At 38.2% G+C, this 12,342-nt stretch overlaps 1 protein-coding gene across 1 annotated transcript; it reads right to left on the bottom strand.

The window, feature by feature from the left end:
• Positions 1-235: 235 nt before the first annotated feature.
• On the bottom strand, positions 236-11,789 carry LOC139722667 (gamma-soluble NSF attachment protein-like). Its single transcript, XM_071633959.1, has 10 exons — positions 11,731-11,789; positions 9,760-9,827; positions 8,956-9,040; positions 8,130-8,178; positions 7,516-7,625; positions 6,321-6,387; positions 4,701-4,850; positions 3,891-3,970; positions 3,071-3,200; positions 236-1,203 (listed from the first exon to the last, which is right to left on the bottom strand). The coding sequence occupies exons 1-10, from the start codon at positions 11,787-11,789 to the stop codon at positions 1,024-1,026; spliced, it is 978 nt and encodes a 325-aa protein (XP_071490060.1). The 3' UTR covers positions 236-1,023.
• Positions 11,790-12,342: the final 553 nt, after the last annotated feature.

Genomic DNA, 12,342 nt, shown 5'->3' with positions numbered 1-12,342 from the left:
CATCTATGCATCTATGCATCTACGCAAATTGAATATTTTGTGAGTGTTTTTTTTTTTTTTTTTTTTTTTTTGGGGGGGGGGGGGGGGGGGGGGGAGGGGGGAGGTGGTAGGGTTAGAAGTGAACTCAGAGTTCAATATGCATGCATATTTTTGTCTCTTGCACAGCTCCAGTGATAATACGCACACATCTTTATCAGTGTATCCCAAAATGCTACAAAGTACAATTTGTCTATTTTGTTGATGTTGGTGTAGTTGTTGATGATTTTTTTTTTTCCAAACCCCCTTCAGGGTTGAATGTACAATGATCTAGAAACCCAGTTTATGCTGGCACATTCAAATACATGAATATCACTGAACTTCAGAGTTTGGACACACTGGCAGAAGCATGTTCTACTGGAGTTTTTCAAGTACAGTATGTCCCAATAAAAATTACAATCAGAGCTTTACAATCAGATCTTTGCATCTTTACCCAATATGATTAAACTGTCTAAATGCAACTTCAAGGTCTTAAAATATAACATTGTAGCTCTATTTTGCAGAAAACCCCATTCAATTTGGTTAAGCGGTCTTAGAGAAATGTGGATTGTTGTAAAGCATGTCATGAGTCTGATTCTTCCAAGTTTAGCACTTCGATGCTCTTGTGTGTGAAAACAATCGACAAAACTTGGACAGAAGAGATTCCTGACATCCTCTACAAAATTCCTCATTTCTCTTTGACCACTGAAGCAAATCGAATGGGGGTTTTCTGTAAGATGTGGGCAATGAGTTATGGTTTCATACCCTGAATTTGATATCATTGCGAAGCTCCCGTTGTATTTTTTTTGGGGACATACCGTACAACTTTTTTGCGATGCCCTAAAGAAAACAAAGTTCACAAAGGTAAACAAGCAAGGACAGCGTCGCTTTAAGCAGTACAAAGTCATCGTTACATCCTTTTGCTCTCATTCTGGGAACACAACTATCATCATCCAGCCTGCAAGGTTGTCAGTAAAACTAGAAACTCTGTCTCTGTTTGTGCTATGCTTATCTCAAGCTGAAGTCGTCGTCATCGTCATCCTCCTGCCCGTCCACGGCGCCTCCCTCCGCCCCACCAGCACTGATTCCGCTGCCTCCAGCCCCGCCCGCTGCCGATGACGATGAAGCCGCTTTCTTGGACCCACCGCCTCCCCCTGGAACCTTCAGGCTCCTTGCAAGCTTGACATACTGAGAAAATGAGAACAGAAAATAAATCCTATACCTCACTGCCTGCTTATAGACAAATATCTGTGCTTCTACACACTAAAAAACAAAACAAAAAAACCCCCCAAAACCCAAAAAAAACAAAAACAAAAACAAAACCAAACCAAAGAAACAAAACAAAAAACAGAGAGAAATAGGAAAATATCTTCACTGAACGGCAAAAGAAATAAAACCTGAAGTTTGATACATACAAGTAACAAATGTTAAAGGTCAAACATAGTACACATACAACTGCAGAAAGTGTCAATTTTTGCTCCAATATGGACACATACATAATGTAAGCATAAGAAATGTGTGAAATAATGATGTGAAAACACAATTTCAGCTTGGTAACAACAAAAATGTGAAATGTTAGCCAAAAAGGTACACCAACAATATTGCAATCTGAAACATAATCTGATGGTAGTTGCTACATAATGTTTTATGATCAATTACAAATCAGGCCACAGCAGCATTCATCAGCCTTCTGCAAGAGAGTGAGTTGCATGCAGCTTTTTGAGACATTCTACTGCTGGGGCACAATCACAGACCTCTAGAGATCAGTAAGCACGATTGATCATTGCATAATGTTCTACCTGCTCACTACTGAACTGGGAGGGTGCTTCAGGAATAAAAGTAGGGTACTCCAATTTGAATCATTTACATATTTGGATCTCAAAATACTCCAAAGCAACTCATTATCCCGGCAAATAGCATCAGCTAGTCAAGTTTTTCAGTCATAACCCTTTCAATACATTGCAAGCAAATTCCAAACTTAGGAAGATGAATTTAGAGCCCTTTCATGAACTATGTTTTACCTTGAAAGGGGAAAAAATGACACTATCACCTCTATCTATGTTCTACGGGAATGACAGCAAAGTATGATTTGACGCAGTGATGAGACAAAACGTGAGAAAGACATTTTTAATACATTATCTGCAGAACAATGCTACACACTACCCTCCAGCACCCTTTGGTGTAAAGACACAAAATCAACAATCTGAGAGATTGACTGACAAAGTGAGTAAATCAGGATTGGTCCTACTCGATACATCATACACGTTAATTTCAGGCAAAATGATGCTAACATAGAGAGATTGACAATGGAAATACTTCTTGTGTAGATGTATTGACCTTTGACCTTTTTGATAATTGACCCTACTGCCTATGTCATCATATCTTTTGAGATATAAAAACCTGACATGGCAAATGTTAAAACAACATCACAGACAAAACTAGAAAAGCACTCCGAGAGCGCAGACCTCCATCAAGCAGTTACTTTCAACCGATGATCTTGCTCTTCCATAGAGATCAGTGATTTCCACCCACTGAAAAATTGCCCGATTTCCCAATATAGGAGCCTTTGTTACGTCATAAACCCTCAGATGCGCGGCACGACTCGCCCCAGCAGAAACTAGAGCACGCACTTTAGTGCGCGCATGAAAACTTCAAAAATGCGTAGCTTGAACTCCCTAGTTCATTGACCCTACGTGGCAAAATATCACAAATTCTTCATTCATGTGTAAAACCCATAAAAATTTCCGGATCACTACCAAAATTTAATCATCTGTTCCTTGTGTCATTTTCAACCTTTCCTGCAAGTTTCATCTAAATCCGTGCACAACTTTTTGACTTATTTTGCACACGGACAAACATACAAACTAACTAACTAACGAACAAACCAATGGTAACGAAAACATAACCTCCTCCCTTAGCGGAGGTAACAAGCACCTGAAAATAGAGACTCCAGTCATGACTACAGAACAGAGGAAAATGAAGAGGAGGAGGAAAAAAAAAAGTGAATGGCGGGTGAAAATAAAGAGGCAAGGGAGCCAGAGAAGATCATACTTACACAGTTGTCCATGTATCTGAAGAGAGGAAGGTTGAGAATTTGTGCAAAGGTCTCTTCATCTTGCTTGTCGTAGGATTCCAGTAGATGGTGCAGCGCTGAGGCAACGTCGCTGCCAGCGTAACCATCAAAACTGAGGATGCAAATGGTACAGAGAGATAGAAACACTCACACTACAATGTCACAAAGATGAGATCGCTTCAGTCCATGACAGGGAAATTTCATCTAAAAAAAAAAAAGGGTCAAGGTTTAAAATGAAACCACTGCCTACATTTTCTATACAACAAGATTGAACAGTGTCGAGTCACCGCACCTTGCTGTCATTCTCATAATCTGATTTAGGGAGGATGAGTTACAACAGCAGCTGATGCCAAAACATACTTATTCCATTTTAAAGTAGCACATACTGTAAAACCAGAAACATTTGCAGCACAAAACTTTCACGAAATGGAGCCGATGGGCTTTTTCATGGCATGAAACTTTCATGAATTGCCTCTGACATTCAATGCATTGTGAACACGAACATTCTCGTATGCATCTTACATTGGCGAATCTTGGCTCCTCACATAATTTGCGATAGTTTCATGCACGCGAACATTTCTACTTTCACAGCACTTTTTATGGACATCTGGCTGCAAGGGGCATTACTACGAAAATATCATACCTATTTTACCTCAGTTGGCATTTGGACTTGTGTGATCATTATTGATAGCAATAACGTATTCATTAATTTTATTTGCCAAACGGTGAGTTGGGATTGCCCTGAGTAAGCAGAAATATTGGTATGTAGCACCAACTGACTGACCATGGGTTCGGTACTTGCCTCATTGCAATTCCACACATTTTGTCCGCTGCCACGTAGTCTCCTCTTTTGAGGTGAACCAAGACCAGTGCTGATACAGTCTGCGGGGGGAAGAATAGCAACACAGTATGTAAGAAGCTGTAAAGCTTTAAAAATGCGTCGAAGTGAGACATGGTCAAAGATTTCACAAGCATCTGACATGGTGATTGCCAGCTGTCTCAGTTTGGATGTAGTCTGGTGACAGTCAAGATACTGAGCAAAGCGAAATCCATATCAGGTTATTTCTTGTGAAAGTGTAAGACAGAGAGAGAGAGAGAAAGACACACACACACACACACACAAAACCCCCCGAAAGAAAACAAACCTTAGAGAGACTAGATCATGATTACATCGATGTGGAATCAAATTGCAAGTGACTTTATTCCCTCACAACAACTTGCACATATGCAGTAAACTTTACGGTGACACGACATTTGCTCCTGCGACAATTGCTCCAGTCCTATTTTCTCCAAGGACTTAGGGTTAAGGTTAGGGTTATGACAGGATTTTAGGTTTAGTTTGATTGGGGATTAGGATCAGGGTTAGGGTTACATTTGAGAGTAGAATTTATGTTTGGCTTAACGTGCAAATATTTCATGGGAGCAATTGTAGCAAGAGCAAATGTCATGGAACCAAACTTTACATTCTGAACTGCTGGTAACACAACACATGAACAGGATTGGATCAGTGGAGAGTGTAAGAACAGGAAGAGTGGCGGAATGCAGAGTGTAGGAATATGGTGATAATGACGACAAAGACTGTAAGGATATGAAATGAGGACACGATACTCACCCTGTTTGTTGCATCAATATCTCCTAAATCATTCCTCATGTCTCTCTCTCTGGATAGGAGCTTGGCAGCCTGGTCATAGTCCTGTATATTCACCAGAATCCTCGCAGATTTACCGAGAAAATCTACAATCTGTCGAGGGCGCTCTTCCAGCTATATCAAAAACAGGCAAACAAACAAACGAAACGGTTAATCTCCATTGTATTTCAAACAGCTCTAAATTAAAAAAAAAAAAAACTGTGTCAAAGAACCAAATACTTTCCTTCATGACAGAGGCTACAATTTACTGAAATGGTTTGACTTTGGATTGGCTCGACTTGCAAGCAATATGGAGTTTTGACTTCAGGAAGTCAGAGCTGGCAGGATGAAGACTGACTTTGGTGACCTTGCTCATAAAAACCAACTGTCTCTGTTTCTTATTTTTGTTTGAACCACAAAGGCAAGACACAGCATGAAAATTTATATTTCCCTTGTTCAACCTGCTTCAGTCTGCCACATCTGTGTATAAAATGCGTAAATACTAGTATGTTTTGTGAAATGAGTCCCATTTAATGGACTGTGTAGATTGATGATTTTCTTGGTGATTGAGCAACCCTTGCAGTTGTGACAAACAGATGCCAAATATTAAGTGTGGGATTGTTGGCAGTATGTAACCTTGCGGTTTGACACAGCTACGAAAAAGTTCAACATCGGAGTGCCAAATTAAGGTCTAAAATCTATATATTTCCATAAACTACTGTAAAACAGATTTTTTTTTGTGTGAGCAGTTTTTCATGCTTGGCCGGGTAAAATGAGTTTCGTGTTTTTTTAATTCCTCAGAATTAAGACATCAACTAATGGAACATATGGCAAGCAAGAATATACGCATGCTTTTATTTTCGTGCTAGTTTCAGGTTGCGCAAAATGTGCACAAATTTCACCACCATGAAAATTTCCATATTTACAGTAACTAATTGCAGACCTCCTTGCTTTGGTTCTAGATGAGAGAAATGTACAAATTATTACTCATTGAAGTTTTTATTCAATATTATCAATTTCAAGCTGCAGACTTTCAGCAATACAATGGATGTCAAGCAGCACACTGCATCAGTGAATTGTACATACACACAGTGCTTCTGTCCAGTTTCCAGACTGAACACTAATTCCAGCAAATATCATCCTGAAAATTGAGGGTAATGCCAGTCATCGCTTTTCACACTACGCAAAAATTAGTGTTGTGGCCAGCTAACTGTACTCTTGATTCTACTGTCCTGTTTGTGAAAGTGCCTCATCAGGTTTTGGTGCTGAGCAACTGCACCTGTGCTAAAATGCATCTCTAGAAATATATATTCATTGAAACAGTAGAACAAACCATCAATTGTGCCAACGAAATTTCATTCATTCATTCATTCATTCGTTCATTCATTCATTTATTTATTCATTCATTCATTCATTCACTTACTCACTCACTCTCTCATTCACTCATTCAGTCAGTCAGTCAGTCAGTCAGTCAGTCAGTCATTTTTTTACTGGTCTATGATGGGACATTGACATTACATTGTAGAATAACCCACATGACACAAACACATCTTGCATCACAATTGCACTGAATTTCACTGAATATGTGAGCTCCTTTTTCCTTACTTCCACGACATCACATGCCTTCTGGTAGAACTCCACGGCCATCCTAGGATTCCCTGTTTCCAGCATCCTTTAGTGAAACAAAGAAACAAAGTCTTGATCGTACATCATACAACATGGAGGTAGCCACAACATCCTCTGAACACACTATATATGCCACATAATATATGCCACATTACTTGCAAAAATAATAGTACCCACAATGAGACTTGAACGCCAATTCACAAGTGGACAACTTTCCGATTGAGACCACATCAGTCAGAGAATATAGTCTAAACAATTTTCAGGGAGCAAGGTTACTATCAACCACAAGAGGGACAATATACATTGCATCTGTGCTATGGGAGGCAACCTATTGGTGTGTTGTAAAACTTTGCAAATATCAGAAGATGTGCAAAAAAGAAAAGAAAAAGCAATTTGGCATTTCGAAAGTTAGACGATCCCTTTCTGATGGAATAAAACATTACCTAGTCTCTGAAGACTTTTTCTCCAGCCATTAATTGGCAAAGAACTGATAACATAAAATGGTGACAATTTTGCAGGGATTTGCATTCTCACCACAAAGAGTAGCATTATAGAGCAATATTTACCATGTGTACAAAGTACTAAGTCTGGTGCTCATTTACATACACTACAGCATATGGTTCTTCAGTCATAAGCACAGGTCTATGAACTGGAGATATCTCGACAAAGTACTGTACGAGCTGTTATTTTCGCGTACAGATATTTTCGCAAATGGGGAAGTCACAGACATTTTTGTGAGATGCTGTTTTCATGATTTGACATCAAGACTATCGAAAGTGGACTCACCCCTGTCTGTTCATTTCGCTACTTCATGCAATCAAGATCAGGTAGCGATATTTTGGAGTGTTACTAAATTTGCACGCCAAACAGTGATTTTGTTTTGTTTTGTTTTTTGCGTGTGTATTTAAGCATTTTTTAGCATTTGATTATTGCTTAAAGTATATTCAGTAACATAAATTATAGCAGAGTTTGTTGTTATGTTCAATAATGTAAGATTATGTTTTGGTATAATCATGACACATGTACAGGTAAGGCGCTTAGAAACATTATATTAAGCGTAGTATAAATATTGATGATGATTATTATTTGCAAAATTTGTGAAAATTAAACCCTTGTCAAAATAGCAAATTTTACAGTCGCAGTGAAGGGTTTGGGGTGGGGTGGTATATCTCACTTGGCAGCTTTCTCCAGTGTGATGGCAGCAGTGTCTGGAGTACCATGTTCCTGGTAGAGACTAGCAGCCTTCTCAAACAGCCCCATCACTTCACCCCAGTCCTTCATCTCCTGTAACACACAGATTTGATGACATTATCATAATTTCGATTAAGAATATATATGTATGTACAGACATTTTTTCCTCCAACCAGATTGATGCAGTTTTTCAAGCACTGTGTGAAATGTACACTCTATTTTCATAAAGTCAAACACATGACTCTGAATTTAGCTGTATGATTATTACATTTATGTTTTGAATGCAATCTTAATAACCATTAAAAAAATACATACAAAATTAACAGGTTATGTTCCTTCAGTTATAAAATTCACAAATCATGAACGCTTATCTAAAGAAATTTAGAGTGTTTGCCACTGACAGGTCAGAACTAGATTGCGATTCAAAGGCAGAGTAACTCTCATTTTCCTTTCAGGAGCTTCAGTTGAATCAAGAGTGCATTTTCTATTTCACATGAAGACAGGCTATAGATGATACATACCAAATTCAATGGTCAAAATACATTTGCCCTTTACACATCAAAGCTTATTTAACTCTAGCAATCAAACAATGCTCACCTTCATTATGAATGCGGCCTGTTCATATGCTTTTCCAGCGTGGAATAGTCTGTGATGTATCACTAAGGAACTTCTGCTGGAACAGATTATGGCCTTTAGAGCTTGGCACTCTGAACAACTTACACATTTCACACACAGTTCAAATATGAAAGAGTCAGGGATATTCTATAATAAAGTGATTGTTAACAAAATAGCATCATTGTTCTTTCTGTACATCTTATTTTTTTAATGATAGGATCACTAGCATCTCTGAAATCATCTAATATCAGTATGAACGTAAGGTGCACAAAGAGGTTTTAGTGTATATAATGACTGACAGCAAGGAAGTCTCCACTTTGCCTATTTTCACAACACATTTTAAGAGCCAGTTGCCCTACGTCACAATTAACAAGAAAAAAAAAAATTAAACCAATCAGGGATGCCAATTAGAATGAAAGAGACCTCAGGCCTGATGTGCGCCTTCATGTAGCTAATTTGAACGCAAAAGGGCCTGAACTTTGATACAACAAGGCCCTGAATTCAGGCTTTTTGCCTGAAAACTGGCTTCCCTGACCAATCAAGCATTCAATTTATGACTGGAGGCTGCATGAGAAAAAAGCTTCCTTTATTCCTCTTCCATTCTGCAGTCTACACAATTTCATAACAAAAATTCATTTTGTGTAGCCAAAGTACAGAAAAGGTAATTTGTTAAGTGACATGTCATTTACACTGCAAAAAAAAAAAAAAAAAAAAAAGGTAGTGTTTTCTGCCGAAGACCCACGACTGCGTCTTGCTGATGATGCTTTCATTTCGGAATGTCTCACAGATTCAACTGAAAAAAGGATACGCATCGTTGTTCCTGTGGGCTCCAGCTGCATTGATGTAAGCCTTCTTGGCCTCCATGGGTTTCTTGGCATTCTTGAAGCAAATGGCTTTCAATTCAGAAAAAAACCCCATAAGATAAATGACTACAGAGTCAGTAAAAACACTTTGCACAATTAAGAAAATGACAAATTTAGCACGATGGGCTGAATATGCCAATTTCATGAAAGGGTGATGATCTACTTAATACATAAGACTGATAAAATTTAATCTAATCTTGTGATTTCAAATGCACCTGGCTAGTTATAAAAACAGTGCTGTACATGTCATTTGGTCTAAAGAGCTACAGACTGCCATGACAGTTTTAATTTAAATGCAGGAATAAAACACATTTGATCAGGTTCTGGAATATCTCAACTCAAGATAGAGGTCTAAAATGATACACTGAAAAGACAATTCATAAGTCTAGGAAAGACAGCACAAATGTGACAAACAATTCTATAATTTGCATCATCTTGGATTACCTCACATTGTTATTATTATTATTATTATCATTATTATTATTATTATCATTATTACTATTATTATCACTATTATCATTATTATCATTGTAATTATTATTAAATATTGTCTTCTGACATAAAGATACACTAGAGCCCATTCACACTAAGGCTACAGCTTTTGCAAATTTGCACTCTCTAAAAAAAAGAAAATACAGTTGTACAGTGCTTAATATTTTCAGAGGCAAATTTGATGACCACTGTCCACAACCAGAAAGCGTGTATATAGTGTTGTATTTCTTCTCATCTACAAAGAAAAATTCAATTACCTGCTTGTTCATACTCGTGAGCTGCACTCCCAAAATCTGGTTTCCACTTGAAGAAAGATGTTTTAAGACTGGAAGATATAAGAATGCAAACTGATATTAAGAGAATGAAAAAAAAAAAAAACAATCACAAAAATCATCAATACCTTGATTGCCGATAGGCCTATATGGTGATGTTATTAGTGGAAGTGAGAAACTGAATTTGGAAATGTGTGGCTTTTGAAACTATATTTTATATCTAAATTCATATTCTTTGGTTTTAAAGATGCCAGCAATTTGACAATACATAATGTAACATGCATTTGTAATTTACAGGAAATTAAAAACTGAAAAAGGAAATTACACAGGGTCACAAAGAATTCAGTGCACAACACATAATTGTAGTATTGAAAAATTCTGAAAATGGAAGAAAACCATGCTGATTACATTCATTTTTTTTTCTTGAAATTCAATGGGTCATCATATCTAAATGTGTGGCACTACAATTTATTGTCTGTTTCTGCTGTCTTTTTTTCCAACATACATTATATTGACCTCATTGTATGACCATACGTGGTCAGACCGGACAAGTTGTGGGACCGGACTAAAAATTTACTTCCACACACACAATAAAATCCCATAAAAATAAGCATAAAATACAATGGCTTTTGAATAAATATTTTATACAAATTTTTAGGTAACTTCTCTAAAACAGATTTCAGCGATTTGTTTCATGATTTGTCAACCAGAAGAAGCGCGGAATATTCTATCACACGCGCGATGTGAAACTTGTGCGCGTGTTTGAGTCAGAAACAACAAACTTCAGCGTTAATCCATCCCCATAAACAATACACACAGGCTGGCTACAACGTTCGAAATATATTTGCAAGGGTTTCAGTTAAGTTCTCTAATTACGACAAAAATTGATTTTGCTCGCTTTGCTTTGGAAGAACTGTCAGTGTTAAGTATCATTTTCAGAACCTCATCATTGTGTATTGGAATATTTGTTGGCAATGTGAAAAATTCATCTAAATGTCAACTTCTCAAGTGTCCGGGTACACAACCCCCCATCTTATCACAATTTTTATTTTTCATTTGCATAGTACAATGTACTCTACATGCATTGTAACCGCAGCAGCGACCCCAATACGTACCACAGCTCCCCGCGCTGAGGTTACATGCATTGATGATAATTTGATATTCAACCTAGTGGAGTAGTGGGGTGTCACACACACATACACAAACAGAGTGGCTGGTAGGAGCTGGTCCACCACTTTGGGGGATTTCTCCAGACTTGGCCTGATCTATACATTAATCATACATGCAAGTTCTTCCCCAGGGCCAGATTGCTTTTTTGAAAAAACAATCATCAATGTCAGTGACTGAAGTACAATGCCAATGCCAATGGCAATGCCAATGGTAACCCCGTCGCGGGGCGCTGTAACACAGTACGTATTTGTCCGTATGGGGTCGCTGCTGCGGTTATGCCAATGGCAATTGGCCATTGCAATGCTTGGAAATAGTGTCTAGAGTCAGAGAAAATAAATAAAGCGTCAATCGCTTTCTATTCTATATTCACGAAAATCGTCACGTTTGAGCCTTTCTGACTGACGAAATGTCGATTTTTCGCAGTAACATTTGGCAAACACTAGTAGTGTCGATTTCCAATATTCCACCAGTTTACCGAGCTTGCGAGTACCGATGGAGATGATCCCCGCCCCGCATCAGCCGGCGGGTAACAGCTGATGCTGGCCCGAGCCGGGTGGGTCGTATGATGGGGTATATACACAGTACGTACAGAAATACGCCGAACAGGCGGTTGAATTGACCAATGGAGCCGTACAAATCAAAATATGGATTATCTTCACGATGATTACACAGTCACTTCGACATTTAATTCGCTTGTATCATAATCAAATGAACCTGAATTATAACAGTAAAGAAAATATGGGGCAAATTATAATAATTCATACTGTGTGGGCTGTTATATCTGACCTCTTTTCTGCTGCGGCGATGTGCTCATTAGCTTCGGAAAGTCTCCGTGCGTCCGCCATGATCACAATTTTTGTTATGATTAGTCTCATGTCAAGGTCTTTTTTTGACACGTAATATCAGAATGACGTGGAGGTGGTGTCTCACCTCCGCCTCCTCACCGAGGCCCATAGCTCCGACATTAAATAATGTGGATGAGCGCACAACTCACCTGTTTGAGTCCATGTGTAGGTAGCGAAAATATTTTGACTCGAGACGATGCACGCAATAGGCCTAATGGTAAAAAAAAAATAAATAAATAAAAGCCAAAACATGTAGTTCCTGATTTTGTTTGTTTACGTTTATATCGGCCACGTTTCATAATATGGAGACAACCGAACATTTCGAAGAAACAACGAAATCTTCAGCTGAATGACCATGTCGGCATGTGCATTCATTATTAAACGCAATAACTACAATTATCATGGGCATACCTGTGGATCTTTTTTTTTTATTTGTTGTTAAATAATCTTCATATCTTACTTACAGTAGTTAGAGGGATATTGCATCTCAATGTGTGTATACTCAGTACTCTCTACAAAAGATCGAGTGAAAATATTCACTCTTGAAAGAGTG

Source organism: Diadema antillarum, unplaced genomic scaffold (genome assembly GCF_040938485.1).
Source record: "Diadema antillarum isolate AM-2024a unplaced genomic scaffold, OU_Dant_1.0 scf00000169, whole genome shotgun sequence".
Taxonomy (NCBI): Eukaryota; Metazoa; Echinodermata; class Echinoidea; order Diadematoida; family Diadematidae; genus Diadema; species Diadema antillarum.
Note: the sequence above shows the minus strand (reverse complement) of the source record. Positions and strands in the feature narration are given on the sequence as shown.

What these genes read in the sequence shown, in the direction of transcription:
- LOC139722667 (XM_071633959.1), bottom strand. Translation starts at nt 11,789, where the DNA reads ATGGCGGACGCACGGAGACTTTCCGAAGCTAATGAGCACATCGCCGCA. An exon ending in TCACGAGTATGAACAAGCAG is followed by an intron (nt 9,041 to 9,759) that starts GTAATTGAATTT and finishes CTGAATTGAAAG; the next exon opens with CCATTTGCTTCAAGAATGCC. An exon ending in ACACTGGAGAAAGCTGCCAA is followed by an intron (nt 6,388 to 7,515) that starts GTGAGATATACC and finishes GTTTCACTAAAG; the next exon opens with GATGCTGGAAACAGGGAATC.